Source organism: Cervus canadensis, chromosome 17 (genome assembly GCF_019320065.1).
Source record: "Cervus canadensis isolate Bull #8, Minnesota chromosome 17, ASM1932006v1, whole genome shotgun sequence".
In the NCBI taxonomy this organism is placed as follows: domain Eukaryota; kingdom Metazoa; phylum Chordata; class Mammalia; order Artiodactyla; family Cervidae; genus Cervus; species Cervus canadensis.
In genome coordinates, this window is record NC_057402.1 from 37,889,792 (window position 1) to 37,906,597 (window position 16,806).

The 16,806-nt window shown below is 62.6% G+C and overlaps 1 protein-coding gene across 1 annotated transcript in view; it reads right to left on the reverse strand.

The window, feature by feature from the left end:
* Window positions 1–652: 652 nt before the first annotated feature.
* The window catches only part of ADAMTS7 (ADAM metallopeptidase with thrombospondin type 1 motif 7), a 56,313-nt gene continuing 40,159 nt past the window's right edge, over window positions 653–16,806 (reverse strand). Inside the window, exons 10-24 of the mRNA XM_043434532.1 lie at window positions 16,490–16,582; window positions 15,953–16,098; window positions 14,416–14,585; window positions 14,048–14,181; window positions 12,984–13,104; window positions 11,373–11,617; window positions 10,999–11,140; window positions 8,800–8,926; window positions 8,187–8,400; window positions 6,501–7,898; window positions 5,390–5,542; window positions 4,763–4,936; window positions 4,531–4,677; window positions 3,345–3,507; window positions 653–1,041 (exon numbers count right to left, since the gene is read on the reverse strand). Coding sequence (XP_043290467.1) covers window positions 890–1,041; window positions 3,345–3,507; window positions 4,531–4,677; window positions 4,763–4,936; window positions 5,390–5,542; window positions 6,501–7,898; window positions 8,187–8,400; window positions 8,800–8,926; window positions 10,999–11,140; window positions 11,373–11,617; window positions 12,984–13,104; window positions 14,048–14,181; window positions 14,416–14,585; window positions 15,953–16,098; window positions 16,490–16,582 — 3,579 coding nt within the window. The 3' untranslated portion in view covers window positions 653–889. The remainder of the gene's footprint in view (window positions 1,042–3,344; window positions 3,508–4,530; window positions 4,678–4,762; window positions 4,937–5,389; window positions 5,543–6,500; window positions 7,899–8,186; window positions 8,401–8,799; window positions 8,927–10,998; window positions 11,141–11,372; window positions 11,618–12,983; window positions 13,105–14,047; window positions 14,182–14,415; window positions 14,586–15,952; window positions 16,099–16,489; window positions 16,583–16,806) is intronic.

The following is a 16,806-nucleotide window of genomic DNA, read 5'->3' on the forward strand; positions in this document are numbered from 1 at the left end:
TCACCACAGTCTGACTCTGTGGAACTAGGTGTGGCAGGCAGGGAGAGGCTGGCGTGGCAGGTGCTGGGTGGCGGGACCACGTGTCAGCAGAGCAGGAACCCAGCATCTGGGACTGGCAGTGAGGAAGGAGCCAACCCAGCCCCGTCCCCGAGCATGGAGATGAAAGAAAGGGCCAACAAGGGTGGGTCTGACCTGTCTGCTCCCCCCCCCACCCCTGGTACAGACGGACTTGGGTGAAGCCGGGGTGGGGGGGGCCAGGGGATGTGTCCATGGGGTTCACTCCTGGGGTAGACCCTGCTGGTGACAAGATGGGTCTTGCTTTTTAAGGGGGTGTGGCTCAATCCCTGTGAAATGCAGGGGTCTGGAAAGGGCCAGGGGGGTTGGGGGGCCTAAGCAGGGGGCATGAAGTAAGGGGTGGGACCAGCATCCACCGGGTCTCTGCCAGGCTGTAGCTGGTGCCCGAAAACCCTTCCCTCCTCCTGTACCGGCACACACCTCCTCTAGAAGCCTGCCTGTGCTCTGACCCCTTCGGGCCTTCCTGTCCCCACGGGCCCCTCTCTCCCTGCAGACCTCCCAGAGGAGTGGACGGAAAGATGCTCTCTAACGGTGGCAAGGGGGAGTTCCCCCAAGCCAGGAAGAAGCCAAGCCGCACTTGGAAACAGTAGATGCCTGTTTATTACGACAATAATAATAATAAATGTTATGCAAACTGTTAGAATAAAAAAATACCTTTTCTGAGGGGGAGGGGTCCCCAGCCTGCCACTGGTGGGATCCCCGGTTAGCACCATTAGGGCGTGAGGGGCGGGGCTCCGCCACAGCCCGTGCTGGGCGCTGAGGTCAGTGCGTCAGTCTGTCTGTGCGTCCTGGCCGCTGGGGGCCGGGGTGCGGGTCAGCGGCGGGCGACCCTCTGGTGGCCGCGGGAGGGGACACCAGGCGGGGGACAGGAGCGGCAGCACTGGGCGCGGACGGTGGGCAGCTGGCAGCGGCCCAGCAGGCGCAGTGTCTCACAGAAACCGAAGGACAGGCGATCGCGCTCGCAGCCTAGGGATGCAGGGGGCGGGTCACGACCCGCAGGCCGGTACCTCGCACCGCCCCCCTGCCCGCCCCAGGGGGGAGGAGCGTCCCTGAGATTTTACCTGGGCCATCTCCCTGTCCCCCAAAGACCTTAAGGAGGCCTGCAGCCACCGCCAGAGCATCAGCCTGCTGTTTCTGGAAGGGCTTCCCTAGGCCTGAGGTGTAGATCTCTAGCTGCTCCCTGTCCCTCCTGCCCTTGGCCTGGACCCACCACCCCAGGACTGGGGAACAGGGCCTGCTGGGCTTGGGTATCCAGAGGAAGACCCTGAGACCCCAGCCCTGACTCCTCAGGGGCTCGTGGGAAGCCAAGGAGCCTGCCACCCTTTCCGTCTCTGCAGACCGTACATGACCCCAAGGGCCTGGCACACAACTGAAGTCCCCAGGGCCTCCTGCCAGCCTACAGTGGCCTCTGCCCCCGACCCCTACCCTCTATCCAAAGGCACCTGTCCTGCCAGACCTCCCTGCCCCTGGGCTGTGCCCAGCCTCAGCCTCCAGGTTGCACACCAGAACAGTCCCGCCAGCCAGGCCAGTCACTGAGGCCCCAGGAGAGGAGGTGTGACCTGGGCCGGCAGCCCGTCAGCAGAGCCCAGGCCTCCTGAGGAGGGACAGACGGAGGCCGCCTGTCCGAGGCTGAGGCTGAGGCTTGGCCGGCCCTCCTGCCCCATGCTTATCAGAGCTATTTTGGGATGCGGCTTGCTTCCAACCTCCTGGCCTCGCTGCCGGTGACAGCCTCCAGCTGCCGCCCGGCCCTGCTCACTTCAGCAGACATCCCGCGGGAGGAGAAGCAAGGAGGCAACTGGCAGCCCTGGCCTTGGGACATCCCCAGGGCCCAGCTGCGGGCACGAGGCGGCAGGCCAGATCCCCCACCCTGGCTCTGGGCAGCAGCTCTAACCTACACGTCCGCCAGCCGCGTCCTGTTCCCACTGAGAGACCTCAGGCGAGTTTCTGAACTGCTGTGGGGGCCCCAGTCCCCTCCTCTGCCAGTAACCCCCATCTCCACAGACAAACGGATGTGGCCTTGCTATGTCAGCTGCCTCACAGTGATGACCGCACACCCTGGAGTTTCCAGACTTTTCAGACGTCCTGCCTCACAAGTCATCAAAACATCCTGGGGACTCCAGGGGCTCAGCATCCTGGTCACTTCTTTGGCCTCTGCCCTTAAACGGCTCACTTGGGTGCCGACAGCTACCTTAGGGCTGTGCGGCGATGCTTGCCGGATGAATGCTGACGGCACGGCACTCGGGGTGGGTGAGATTTCTGCTGGGCCTCGAGGTAATAGAGGCAGCAAGGCCTTTCCTGCCAGCGGCAGGGGCAGCAAGGCATAGCACTGGCTAGTCTGGGCCTGCCCAAGGGCTGCCGAGGAGCCAGTTGCTGGTACAGAAGGCAGCTTGGGGCAGGTACCCTGGAGGCCCTGGATGACAGCTGAGGGCCAAGTCTGTCCTGGGGAGGGGGCTCTGTCTCCTGGGCAGGGGCCAGACAGTTGACGGCAGAGGAGCTGCTGGGTTCCCAACAGGGGCAGCCCCAGGCGCTCCTGCAGACCTCATGGTGGGGGGTGACAGTGTCCACGAGGGAGAGGAAGAAGCCAACCTTTCCTGAGCGCCTCCTGGGCTCTTCAGCCCAAGACCTCATTTGGAGGAGAGGGGTTATCTGCCCCTTCATGCATAAGACAGGAAAGGGAGCGCCAGGCCGCACAGCTGGTGAGGGGAGGCCAGGTGTGACCGCAGGGCCACCGTTTCCTGTGCTCAGCTCAGCACTGCAGGGGCGGAGGGGGGCGGGGGGGTTGCGGCTGGGCTGCAGGAAGGAAGTGTGTGTGCGCGCTCAAGTGTGTATATGTGCGTGTCTCTGGCTCAGGCTCTTTCTCCAGGAGGACCCAGCTGGCCAGGAAGCCACCAGCTGCTGGGAGCAGGACCCTAGGAGGGAGGTCCTTTCCCAGGGTCACACAGCTTGCTCTGGCCAGAACTGGGGCGGGGGGTTCCCCCAGGCCTGGGCCCCACAGTCTCAGGGACATCCCTAGCCTCACTCCAGAAAGAGGGGGTAACTGAGACGCAGAGGGAAAAGGAGCTCGCTGGGGGCCAGGCTGCTGCTACTCCTCCCTAAGTTAGAAGGAGCTGCCTGCGGAGCTGGACACCCCTTGCTCTGACCCCAGCACTGCCCCAGCCTCTGTGTGGCACTCCGTCAGCCTGTGCTTTGGGGGGACAGTTTCATGAGTCCCATCTCCCCACTGTTCACCCTATCCCCAGCCCCAGCAGAGAGCCAGGTGGGGCACTCACGTGGCGGCTCGGTGAGCTCACAGTCCTGAGTGCCGCACGGCCGCGAGCTCTCAGGCCAGGCCTCGTGGCCGCACAGATCACTGTCTTCCTCGGGCAGCCCGGTCTGGGTGTTGACGCACTTGACCAGGCGCCGCTGAACACCGCCGCCACAGGGGGCTGAGCACTGCAGGGAGCAGGGGCGGGGGGGGGGGTGAGCATCCCCTGGACCAGCCCTGCAGGGGGGCATCCCAGGCCATCCCCAGGGCAGCGGCTGCCTTCGCCAGGAAGCCTGACTCCTGGTTCCCAGCCCCAACCCTCCGGCCTCCTCAGAGGGTCAGGTCTGTCCCCAGAGGCCACCAGGTATTCACTTGCAGGTATGGGGCAGGGACTGGGGGTTAGGGGGAAGCTGCCAGCCCCTCACTTGGGATGGGACATGCCCTGGGGCTGGGGGAGCTGCTGGGGGACCCATGGGCAGCAGAAGGGAGGGAGACAAAATTTCTCAGTAAGGGCCCACCATCCCCAGTCAGGCTCTGTTCCTGTCAGTCGGGCTCTGATGCTTTTAAAAGACCCTAGAATTAAATCTGTGCCAAGATTGTGCCAGGCCCTGTGCTAAGTGCCTCGCCATGTGACTTCATCTAATCCTTACAACCCCATTTTACAAATGAGATGACAGAGGCCCAGCAAAGTGAAGCAACCTTCCCAGGGTCCCTCAGGAGGTCCCCCAGTGGGTCAAGGACTCAGATTCCCAAACCTCTGAGCTCCAAACAGGCCTGGCAGGAAGGGTCTTGCCCAGCTGAGGCCTCACTGGCCATTCCTGTACCCCCTCCACCCATCTGGCCTTTGCTTGGTCTCCTGAGCAGCCCCTGCATCCATCACTCCCGCCCCAGGACATTGCATGTGCTGCTCCCTGCGTGCTTCCCCTCGACAGCACAGACCCTGCTGGTCTCACTCTAAGATCCCCTCCTCAGAAGGCCTTCCCTGACATCACAATGCATGTCTGTTTTTGGTCTGTCTCCCTGGTGGGTTGTGAGTTCCAGCGGGGCAGGGACCTTGTCAGGCTACCACTGCATCTGCAGAGACCACAGGGACCCTGGCATGCAACTCAACAGCTCTTTACGTGAAAAAGGTCTGATGGACACCTGCTGATACAGGGCCTTCTGTCCGTCCACAGGCCCTCTCCCTGCCCCAAACCCCCGCACTTGCTCACCTGGCCCCAGGGCCCCACCACCCACTGCGTGCAGGGGTGGGTGTTGCAGGACCGTGTGCTGTTGGGTCTCAGCGCCTCCTCGCAGAGGCCTGGCTCCGGGCAGGTCACGAGACGCTGCTGCTCACCACCGCCGCAGGCCTCGGAGCACTGGGAGGGCAGGGGAAGGGTCTGGGGGCTGCCAGCATCCAAGGACACCCCCACTGACTCCCATCCCCAGATCTCCGGGCCTCACCTCCCTCCAGGAAGAGGTGTACCAGCTGAGGCAGGGTTGGGCCCCGCAGGGCCGGCGGGTGGGCGGCTTGGTGGGCCCCGGTTGGCAGTGGAAGGGCCGCAGGGGCTGGAGGTCCCGTGTGTCCACACACTGCACGTCCCGTGTGGAGGAGCCCCCGCCGCAGCTGCGGGAACACTGGAGGCCGAGCGTCCCGTGTGTGCACACACAGAACCCGGCGGGGGTGGGGGCGAGCATCGGACTCCCCTCCCACACCAGCCCCACTGCCAGGGCAGGTCCCTTCAGAGTCCCAGGGAGAGGCCATGGCTGACCAGCCTCAGGCAGAGGGTGGTGTAGCCAGGGGCTGCCCCAGGACAGGACAGATGGAGAAATAGAGGAACAGAGGAGAAAATGAAATCCTGAGGGTTACAGAAAGTACAGAGAAAAGGATACAGGCAGTAAGAGAAGGGGCCTGGGACAGGCTGACCTCCACATAGATGGGGCATCCCGGAGACTAGAAATTAAAGTGCAAAGATGTGCGCACGGACCCCAGCCTGCCGATTGGTGGTGGCTGCGGCTGATCCCAAACACAGGCCTGGGCCCCAGGGCTCCGCCCGTGCCCTGAGGCTGCCAGCCACCTCCCTCACGTACCTTACTCCAGTTGCCCGTGTGCCAGGCAGCACAGGGCCGCAGGTGGCAGCGGCGGGCGGGCTGGGGTCGGCCAGCGGGGGCGCAGTCCTCCTCCCGGCCAGAGCTGCAGCGCACGAGTCTCCAGACAGCCCCCAGGCCGCAGGTGGTGGAACACTGGGGGCAGGGGACCCAGTGGCCATGAGGGTGGGCGGATCCCCATGCCCACCAGCTCCCCAGCCAGGCGAGAGGGATCAGACACTGCCTCAGTTTTCTCATCTGAAAAATGGGCTCCTCCACCCACCTCCCAAGGGGGCCAAGAAGATGAAAAGTCAGATCCTGTGGCAGCCCACTGTTCCTGCTCACACATGCGGGGTGGCCCAGCTGCCCTGCTAAGGCTCGCTGCTTCCCTGAGTCACTTGGAGAAGGAAGTCTGGCACCTCAGCCTCAGCCCATCCCTCCCATACCAAAACTAGGGATCTGAGCAGAAGCAGCTCACTTCCCCTCCAGTCACAATCTGGGGAGGGGAGGGCGGGGTGGGGCGGCGCACACACAGGCCAGATTCTTCCCATGCAGCCGAGACCCTCACCCTGAAACAGCAGGGGGGGCCACTGGGGAGAGCCAGGTGGCAAGGAAACCAGCTGCTCCTGAAGGGGCCAGGCTGAGCCTCGGCAAACCGTGGTGGGCAGCCCTGGGCCTGGGGAGTGTGGGAGGAAGCTTCCCCACCGATACAACTATCTGGGGTGAGCTCCTTGTCCCTGGGGGCATGCAAGCCAGAGTATGAGAAAGCTGCTCCCCCTGGCTGCCTCTCACTTGTGCCTGGCCCTGCCCTCCCAGCAACTCCTGTGCTACTCAGGAATAAGCCTCTGGGGGCCCCAGGCCCCCTCAGCCCACCCTATTGCTCAGAAGGGAAACTGAGGCCCAGTGGGGCAGACCGGCCCCAGAGGCACATGGAGGGCAGTGTGACTGAGCTGGGGCAATGCGCCTCCCACCCACAGAGGCTCCACCCACCACTGGCTGTCAGTTCCTAAGTCCTCACTCCCCAGAAGGCAGGACAGACACGACTCTGCCCACTTTCAGTGAGGACACCACCCCCCCACACACACTGGCCTGCCCAGACCCCAGCAGCACTTGCCTGGCTCCAGTTCCCCACTTCCCAGCTGGCATTCCTTGCAGGCAGCAGGTCCACGGGGAACCCCTCCTCGACCGGGCTGGGGTCCAGAGGCCCAGGGGCTCTGCTGCTGTTGGCTGGACTGTCCTGAGCTGGTGTGGACAGCAGCCCAGGACTTGGGGGCATCTTGGAGCTGGGGGGCTCAGGCTGGCCCAAGGGGCCCAGGCTCTGGGGAGTGACCCAAGGCATGTGCCCCAGTCCAGTGGGGGCCATGAGAAGGAAGGTTCCTGGCATTGCCAAGGTCTGCAGGTCCTGCAGAGCTGGTCCTGGGGTTGAAAGGGTGGCAGTCCCCAGCTCCAGGGGGCTGTCCGTACCCTGAGTGTCTGGCAGGGTGGCGGTGGGAGGAGGAATGGGAGGGGCGCCCCCCATGGTGGGCCACAGCTCACTGTCCAGAGGCCCCAGGCCACCCCCAAGAGCTGGTTCCCAGGCCACAGTCCCACTCGTCCACAGCTCTACTGTGCGGGGACTAGGAGAGGAGTGGGTAGTGCCAACGGAGGACAGAGAGGGTGACGTGGGGCTGGGTCTTTGGGGCAGGCGAGGGGCTCCGTGGCCTAAGGCTTCCTCATCATCAGAAACCTCGTTGGTCCTCTCCCACCGGGGAGGGGGCGGCAGGCTCTGGCTGTCCTCCGCTCCTAGGACCTGGTTCTGGCTCCCAGGGGCAGCAGGCATCTCCATGCTGATGGAAGTGGGGGGCCAGGGCAAGCTGGGGAGCCCAAGGTCTGGGGCACCAATGGGAGCATCTTCCTCAGGTAGGAAATTGACCAGGGAGTTCCCAGGGGTCTGCTCCAAAGGTGGGGGTGGGGAATGGCCAGCCTGGCTGGGCCAAGGGGCAGGGGACCCATCTCCCAGTGCCCCCTCATCCCGAGTCCCAGGAGGCTCTGTGGGAGGAACGGGGGTCCCCGTGGGGGGCTCAGCAGCAGTGCTTGGGCGTGGGGGTCTCCAATCCCCTGTGCCCACCGGGTCTGAGTCAGGGTCTTCGAAGGGCCCATAGGACAGGTCCTCATGGAAGTTAATGAAATTGTAGTCGTAGTAGAAGTCGTCGACGAACACGGGCCCCGGTGGGCCCAGCTCACGGCCCTCCTCCTGGATGGCATTGCCCATGCTGGCTGGCTTGGGTGATGAGGGCGGCGGAGGGCGCGGGGCCAGGTGGCCGGGAATGAAGTCCACCTCATTGAAGAGCTCAGGGCTGAAGGAGCCGCTGCCTGAGCCTTCGGGGCCCAGCGTGTCCAGGGCCTGGGGGCAGGGTGGCAGGAGGCAGGTGGCCTCGCGTGCTGGCTGCTGGGCCTCGTCGCAGGGGATCCCAGTGTCATTGGTACAGAGGATGCTCCGGCGCTGAGTGCCTGGCCCGCACGTCACTGAGCACTAAAGGGAAGGCCGGGTGAGGGACTCGGGCCAGGAGGAGCCGGGGCCTTACAAGGAATCTGGCCAGCTGCTCAGAGTCAGCGTACAGGCCCCTGGCCACTGGAGACCGTGACTGTGGCTTGCCCAGACATCCCAGCCTCTGAAGGCTTTGGGGATGGGGCCAGACCTGGAATGCCCCAGTCCCCTCCCACCACAGTGCCCAGCAGTAGGGGTTCCGTGAACACTGTCTCTGCCCCCCTGTAGTCCAAGACCAACAGCAGCGCTAACCCCATCCATGCTGATGCTCACCTCAGACCAGTTCCCCACAGCCCAGGTGGCCGGACAGGGCACATCGCGGTTGCAGGCCTTTTCGGCAGGGGGCCGGGGCAGGTGCTCGCAGGCAGGCGGCTCCAGGGCGCGCTGCTCATCCAGCCCCACGCTGCGGATGCAGATCACGGCTCGGCGGGAGAGCCCTCCAGGCCCGCAGGAGCTGGAGCACAGCTGCCACTCACCTGCCCACCACCTGGGGGCGCACAAGGGCAGATGAATTTGGGGCCGCCTGGCAATCTCAGGCACTTGGGACTCAGGGAGGGTCAGGCCTAAGCCCAGGGGAGGGGTCCCTGGAGCTCCAAGCCCAAGATGGCACTCTGGTGCCCAAAGCCCAGCAACAGGGCACAGTCCCCTTTGCTCCTGCCGTCTTCACCGCTGGGAGACCTGGCCTGTGTCCACATCCAGGGACCCAAGCATGAGTGACCGGGGATGTCCCTGGCTAGTCTTGGTTACTGAGGAGCCCAGGCTGAGGTCAGGGGCAACCAGAAGCTGGGGCTTCAGCCTTGGGAAGTGGGGCCCAGAGCCCAGCTCCCTCTGCTCTTCCAGGGCCTCAGGTGAGGGACACCTGGAGTCAGGCGCCCGGCACGCTCACCGGGCAGGGCAGGGCTCCTCGCTGCACTTCCTCTGACGGTCATCCGGCCGGTCCAGGGGGTCACAGTGCCTCTCGTCTACAGGCCCCGCCTGCCGCTCCGTGCAGTGCACGCTCTGCCTCTGCATGCCTGGGAGGCCATGGGGGCTCAGCCTGGGCCCGGCACCCAGGGCGCCCCCTGCCCAAACCACCCTGCACCCAAAGACGCAGTTGCACCCACTCTGCTCAGAACCCGTCCAGAACGGGGCCTCACTGCCTCCATCAGGGTGAAGGCAGGCCCCCACCATCCCCTGCTCACTGCCCTCCTGGCCTTCACCCCCCGCCCCTGCGGAGGCAGCAGAGTGTGCAGGGTCGGGGTGAGGGGGGTAGGGGGCGGGCATCTAGCCCCGCAGCTTCCTAGCTGGGAAGCCTTGGGCAGCTCCCTTGGCCTCTCTGAACCTCAGTGTCTTCATCTGTAAATGGGAGTAACGATAACACCTGCCTGGACGGCCAGGTGTGAGGATAATGTGCTTATGGCTCAACCCAGACCCGGCACGTGGCGAGAGCACAGCTAGCGCTAAATCCAACCACAGCCGAGCGCAACCCTCAGGGTCTACTCCCCACCCCCCAGCAGGGTCAGTGCTCAGAAACAGTAAAGAAGAAATCCATCAGCTCGTGCGGCTAGGCACTCCCCCATGGCCCCATGGCCCCCTACTGGCTTTGTCACGGTTCCTGGCCTTCACTCCCCCTGCACCGCCTGCCTCGGCCTTTGCACAGCTGTGCTCCCTCCCCCACCCAATACACCTGTGAGGCCCAATGACAGGACCAGCTCCAGAAGGCTCTGCCTTCACCCTGCTCCCCTACAGCACAGAAGAGGGACTCAGCCTGCCCTGAGCCTCCCATCTCCCCACCCCACCCCACCCCACCCTCTCCTTCCCGCCTAGCAGAACGCTGGGTTTGTTCAAGGTCACAATGCCAAACACTCCCCACTGCAGTTCCCTTGCAGCTTGGGAGTCTGGGACAGTCGTGCCAGAGAGAAAAAGGCACTAGTCCCTCCCTTTGCCCCTTCTCCCTCCCACCTAGAGCTGGCGAGAAGCCTGGGCCAAGGATGCCATCTTGTGATACACACGAGGGGAAGATGGGGCTGAGAGGGGTCCCTAAAAACACAGCAGGCCATGCCGCCGCCAGCCTGGACTGTGCACCCTGGGGCTTCTTACTGCAGAGACACATAAACCCTGACTGCCCCAGCCACCCCTCATCAGGATCCTGCCACTCGCTGCTCAACACATTCCATTCTGTCCACGTGGGGAGCCACCAGTTTGCTGGAAAACAGTTCCCCCGTGTCTGGTTCATCAAAAGTATTTGTTTTCGCATTTGTAAATTTAACACTTAGAAAGGATGATACTGACAGCTTCTGAAGGTTTCTGTCCAGCTTCAGTGCGTCACTGCTCACTTTATAATCATAACAGCATTTCAAAGAATGTCCAAACACCTCTCTCTCTGTCCCAGATTCCTGATACGGAGACCCCAGAACACTGAGGGCAGGGGGATGGGCAGGGAGATGGAAGGAACCACGGGGAGGGCAGTGTCAAGTTGTTATACATTTTAGAAAGAGTTTAAAGAAATAAGTAAATGTGGTGAATAATGGGGCCACTGAGCTAAGAGGCTCAGAGTGGGGTGGGGAGATCCTTGTCGTGTCCTGGCTGCCCCTCCCCGTCATCTTTCTTCCCCTCCTTCTCACCCTCCTCATGGCAGGGGGCAGCAGCCTAGACGAGTTAGGCTCCAGGCTCCCAGGACAGACAGAAGGGCCCCACGGAGGAGCGGTCCCTGGGGAAGCTGGAGGAGGGGAGGAGCCCATCCTGATGGGGATGCAGGTAAGGCTCCAGGAGGATGACGTGGTTAAGTCCCAGGTGTGGGGCAGAAGTGCTGGCATAGGACCTGTCAGAGCTGAGCAGCGAGAAGAGGGAGGGGCCGCTGGCGCCTCTCTGCAGGAGACACACAAGCTGGCCAAGTGCCATGTCCGTGCCTGCCTCACCTTGATCACTCTCCCAGTGGACCTATGAGACAGGACCACTGCTAGCCCCATGAAGAAACTGAGGCCCAGAAGCAGCATTCCAAGCTCAGAGCGGCCCCGCAAATAAGCAATGAGTCAGAGGCTGAAGCCGGGCCTCACTGCCCAGAGACAAAGGCCCCGCCGGGCCGCGGCCCTGCCTACCCCCTCACCTGTTCCGCAGGTGACTGTGCACTTGGACCAGGGTCCGTAGCGCCAGGAGAACTCGGGCGGTTGGATGTGGTCGTGGCCGCCCGCCTCCCTGTGGATGATGTACTCGTAGCGCACCCCGGGGTTGCTCTCCTGGAACAGGAGCTGGGGCAGGGGGGTGGGGGCCCTGTGAGCACGAGGAGGCCTCTCCCGCAACCCAGGCCTGACACCCATCCTAAAGGAGCTAACCTCCGCCACCCCTGGGACCTGGGGCTACCCCACGGGCCCGTTTCAGAGCCAGGCTCCGTGACTGCCCCAGGGCTCACTCCTGCCACCGGGCTGGGTCCCACGCACTCCACCTCTGCCCCGCCCCGGCCTGGCCCCGGCAGGTAGTCACCTGGATCCAGACTGGCTCGTCGGTGGGGCCAGGGGATGTGAGGTTCTCCCAGTTGCCTGTGCGGGCGTACGTGAAGGTGGTGCCCGCCACTTCATAGTCCCCATTCCACTGGATGGTCCACCCGCCATTGAGGAAGTACTTATCCGGGTCCTCGCTGCGCAGGGCCAGGAAGTTGGCGGCCTCCGCCACCTCCACGATGCGGATCTCGCGGGCGCCCACCGGGATCAACCCCACGTCCACATACCCTGTTGGCCAGGGGTTGAGCACACGTTGTGAAAAGAAGAGGGTGAGCTGCGGTCTGCTCTCACCTCTCCCCACTTGCCCCTGCCTGCTGATGCCAAAGGTTTCATCGTTAAGATTCTGACTTCCCTACTTAGATCTGTTCTAGGTCACCACAGCCTCAGGAGGGGTCCTACAATCCTGCCCCCGTGCCCGATGGCCGCTCTCTGAGAAACTTCAGTCAGTCACTGGGCTGGGCCTAACCCCTACACCTGGGGCCAGCATAACCTTTCTAAAAAATCCAATTGATCGGGCCTTTCTCCTGATAACGTCCTCCTCATGCCTATAAAGCCTGTTTTTGTTCTTTCGCTAAGTAGTACCCATTATGTCTATAGAAGGGAATGGCAACCCACTCCAGTATTCTTGCCTGGAGAGTCCTCATGGGCAGAGGAGCCTGGACAGCTATAGTTCACAGGGTCGCAAAGAGTCAGACACGACTGGTCGGCTAAGCAGAGCACACAGCACCTGTGCCTGGCATTACCCCAAGAACCTTAAACGTATAACAACCCTATGTACCACCAGGTACTACTGCTATCCCATTTTACAGATGAGGACACCAAGGCACAGAGACCTTATGTAGCTTGCCCCAGGGCTCTGCTGGGATATGAATCAAGCTCTGAGGTCTGAGCTTTGACCACCACGCTGGGCTGCATTATCTGGAATGAAATCTAAGCTGCTTGGCTGAGCATTCAAAGCCCCGTAGCAGCCCTGCCTTCTGTACAGTCAGGTCCCCAGACAGCATGCTCTTTCTTGCTTCCAGGCTTCATTGGGCACAAGCTCTTTCCTACATGTGTAATGTCTTTCCTCATCTTTGCTGAGTCTTTCATGATTCAGCTCGACTTCCACTCCCCACAGGAAGTCTTCCCTGACCTCCCCAGGTCAGGACCTTCATCTTCAGGGCTCTCACAGCCCCTCTGGGTCTCCCCTCCACCGCGTCTGTCACACTACAAGATGAGACTGTAAGCTCTTCACCTCCGTGTCTCCCTCACCCAGCAAACAGTCGGCACTTAAACAGTGTATGCAAAACAGGTCCTGGGGTGCGGGAGTGGAGCTCTGTGGGGGGCGGTTCTCTGAAGCTTCATAAGGCCACTCATTAGCCCAGCCTGGAGTCCCTGGGGCAAGCAGACTCCCTGGGAGGGGAGGTCTCTGCATCTAGGCCTGGGGGCCCTGACTCCTGCCTGGATCCTGGACCCAGCAAGGCAGCATGCCTGCTTCCCAGCGCTAGCCTCGGTGGGGACCACGGAGGACGCAGGCAAGGGCTCAAGGGAGACAAAGAAGGGCTACCAGGCCAAGAGCACCCCCCGCCCCCACACCAGTGGTCCATCTCCATACCCAGGCCCTCAGCCTCCTCGAAGGTCCCGCTCACGGTGTGACAGGTGGAGCCGTTGCCATGGCACACGCCGCAGCGGTCCTCGACGGCACCTGAGTCGATCTCGAAGTCACAGCCCACATTCTGTAACGCACGGGAGGGAAGGCCCCTGGTGCTGGGCCACTGGCCGCAAGCCCTCTCTGGCCCTCGCCTCGGGGGCCTGCCAGGGTGGGGAGGAGAGTGCTCGGGGCATGGAGCAGGGGCCCACCACCCTTGTGGTCTCCAGTCCTGAGTAAACCCCTTGACCTCTCTGAGCCTCAGTTTCCTCAGATGTGAAACAGGGGGAACCACCCCCACCATGAAGATGTGCTATGAGATTGAACGGGACGAGAGATAGGGAAAGCTGTGTAAACAGCCCCAGCAGGCGGGGCAGCGGGCATACAGGGGCTCCTGACCAGCATGGACAGCAATTTCCCCCAAACACGAATCAATGCTCTCTGCTAGTCCTCATCTGAGCCCTGGCCTCTACACCCAGGAGCTTCCCCTCTGGGGAGCAGGGGCAAGAAAGTGCAGAGGACACTGGCAGGGAAAGCAGCTGCCGCCGCCGCCGCCACTGCTGGAAATGTCTTTAAGTGTTGTCAGCAAACACCGATGCGTTCTCCGCCAGGCCGAGCCCCTGCACGGCAATCCCCGATAAGTGACCCCATTTAACCCTGTGACGTGGATTCTTGGACGGACAGTCCCCTTATCGCAGAGGAAACGTTCGTCCAGGGTCATTCAACCAGCAGGAGGTCGAGCCTCCGCCTGAGCTCTGGTTTCCGGGCTGGGGCCGGGCTGGCCCAGGCCAGATCTCAGAAGCCACGGCAGGCAGGCCGTGGTGCAGTCACAGAGACTGAGGGTGAGGCCGATGGTGTGTGTGGGGGGCTCCAGTCCCAGGAGGATTAGGGGGCACTTTGCTGAGAGGTAATGGGAGACCCTCAAAGGGCTTCACTGGTAGAGCTGGGAAGCCCAGTGGCACAGCCTGGGGAGGGTGGCCAGAGGGAAGCAGGAGGAAGGCAGAGGGGGTCCTCTTCCTTGCCGGGCACACCTTGCAGATCCCATTGATGCAGAGGTCACGGCTGGCCTGACCCTGGTAGCAGGGGGTGCCGTCCACCACAGCGTCCCGCAGCTTCTCAGCAAAGTACTCGTTGGAGGGCCGGCAGTGCAGCTCACAGGGGTTCACTGGGGCCCAAGCAGAGGAGCCGTGAGGGATAGGCAGGGCAGGAGTCACACCCGAAGGGCATCAGTGGCGGGCCGGGGGCTCCACTGGGCTGGTAGTGTCTGCAAGGCTGCCCCCAGGAGCCAGGAGGGAGTGAGTGGCAGTCCCGCAGATAGCACCTGTGTCACTGGGCAAACCTTGGGCCCTCGGACCCCCGCCCCCCAGACGTCAGTGTCCCCGCGGACGGCCGGACTCACCGTCATTGACCACAGGCACCCACGTGTGCAGCTGGCCCTTGTAGAGCATGGCGTCAAAGCGGCTGCACTGGACTTGGCGGAAGGAGGGGCGGCCGGCGGGGCAGGCCTGCAGGCTGCACAGGCGGAAGCGCTTCCGCTCACCCACGCAGTATTTGCCCTTGTATTTGGGCCTGTGGGGTGGGGGGGGGGGCGGTGAGTGAGCGCTGACAGTGGGGCCAACTGCACACCTGAATCCAGAAGCGGGCCCTCGGAGCGAGCAGCTCCTCCACACCCCGGCACCCGGAGATTCGCGGCTCCCACCTCCGCTCCCGCTGCCCTGCCCACCAGCCACCCTCGCCCCCCCTCGCCCCCACCTCAGCCCAGACTCGGTCTCCCTGTTTGAAAGGACCTCAGGGAAGGTGGGAGCACGAGGCCTGGGCTCTGCCCCCAACCTGCTATGTGACCTTGGCCAAGTCTCAGGACCCCTTCAGGCCTCAGTTTCCTCATCTCTAAAATGGGACTGGGGTTGCCTCTGCAGAGGGTTATTGAGAGGCTGGGCTAAGCTACAGACATGACTGGCACCAGCTGGAAGGGCTACTCCCAATCTCCAGCCCGTGAGACCCGGCGTCCTGACAGCCCACATGTCGGCAGACATGGTCTGGGTGGCAGCTCCCCACCCAGGTCAAAAGGAAGCCCCCTTGGCCCCGGCCCAGCCCAGAGCCTGAACGCCAACTCCACCCCAACTGCTTCCACCCTGCTCAGACCCAGAGGCCCGGAGGCAGGGTGGGGTATAAACATGGAGCTCCACAAGGCCCTGGCTCTGAATCCCATGATCCCCTCCGGGGCAGCCTGGTGAAGGTGCCAGCACCTCCTCGGTCCACAGAAGGGGGACCTCTGCATCTCCCTGAATCTTCTCCTCACCCCTCTGAGATGGGGAAATGAGGCCCAGAGAGATGAAGCCACTCACCCCAGGTCACACAGCACCGCTCCCAGGCTGACCAATTCTCCCAGCTGTCCCCAGTCTCATCTTGGACCCATGTGCACCTCCAATGTCACTACATGGCTCTATTTACTGAGCGATTACTACAGATTAGCTGCAGAGCTTTAGTGCATTTATCCATGACGACAACTCTACCGGATGGGCGCTGCTGTTGCCTATCATATACTTTCTCTGGAAACTGAGGCCCTGAGAAGGGGTAGAGAGGGCCGCTGCATGAGGAGAGGAGAGGGGATTTGAACTCTATCCATCCAAGGTTCAGGGTCTAAGCTCTGAGCCACTGTCTTCCCTGCCTCCCACCCATCAGCTGCTGCTTTGTGGTGTGGCCTCTAACGAGTCGTTCCACTCTCCAAACCTTGGTGTTCCTTTCTCTGCAATGGGGTCAGCAGGGGTGACTCAACTAGCCTCCAGGGCACTCCAAGAAGTGACCCGAAGTGGCTCTAGACACTGCGGGCTTGGCCTCCATGGGGATACTTCTGAGAGCGGGAGACTGGGACAGACTGAATTGCCGACTCTGCTCAGGGCACCCCACCCCACCTGCCCCGGGTGCCCTGTACTCACGCAGGCTGCGTGCACTGCCGCTCGGCGCTCTGCACACCCACGCCACAGCTCCGCGAGCAGAGGGACCAAGCACTCCAGCCAGACCAGCCACCGTCCACGGCCTCAGGTCGGAAGCCCACGGGAACGCACTCCCCATTCAGACACCACTACCAAGACAGACAAATGCAGAGCAAGCCCACTCCAATCTCCTCACCCTAGTGAGAACAAGGTGGGTGGAAGGCCTGGAAGGGCCCAGAGGGGAAGACCCCAAGGGCTAGGGGAGGCTGACTTCCAGTCACCTGAGACACAGCCCCCACAGTGGAGTTGAACAAAGAATAAAACAGAGCTCACATGCTGGCTCTCCAGGGTGGAGGAACCTTGGAGAATTGTTCAATCAAGCTCTGTCCCAAAGCCTCCATTCTGCAGATGGGAACTTGGCCCAGAGAGGGCTGGGGGTTGGCGAAGACTCACAAGTGAGTCTGTGAACCAAGGCCGAGCCCAGAGCATGGACGCAGCAGGTGTCTCACCTGCTCTGCAGCTGGACTGGGGCTCCCCTACCTTGCTCTCCCCACAGCTGGTACCGTCCACAGCTGCATCCAGCTTGGAGTGACAGGTGGTCCCCACGGAGCACCAGAGTGTGTGGCAGACGTTCTGCAAGGAGGAGTACAAAGGCCACACTCTCACCTCCTCCCCTACGCCTCCACCTGCCCTGCCCCCTTGCCACCTCCTCACGTCTCCTGGGAATCCCTCCTTGGGGCTGGTACATGGTGGGGTCTGTAGGTGGAAGCCCCACAGGTCCCTTCTTATCTTTCCCCAGACCATCAGATTGGTGGCTCAGCGCAGTCCTCAGCTCACCCACACCTCTCCAGCCCCAG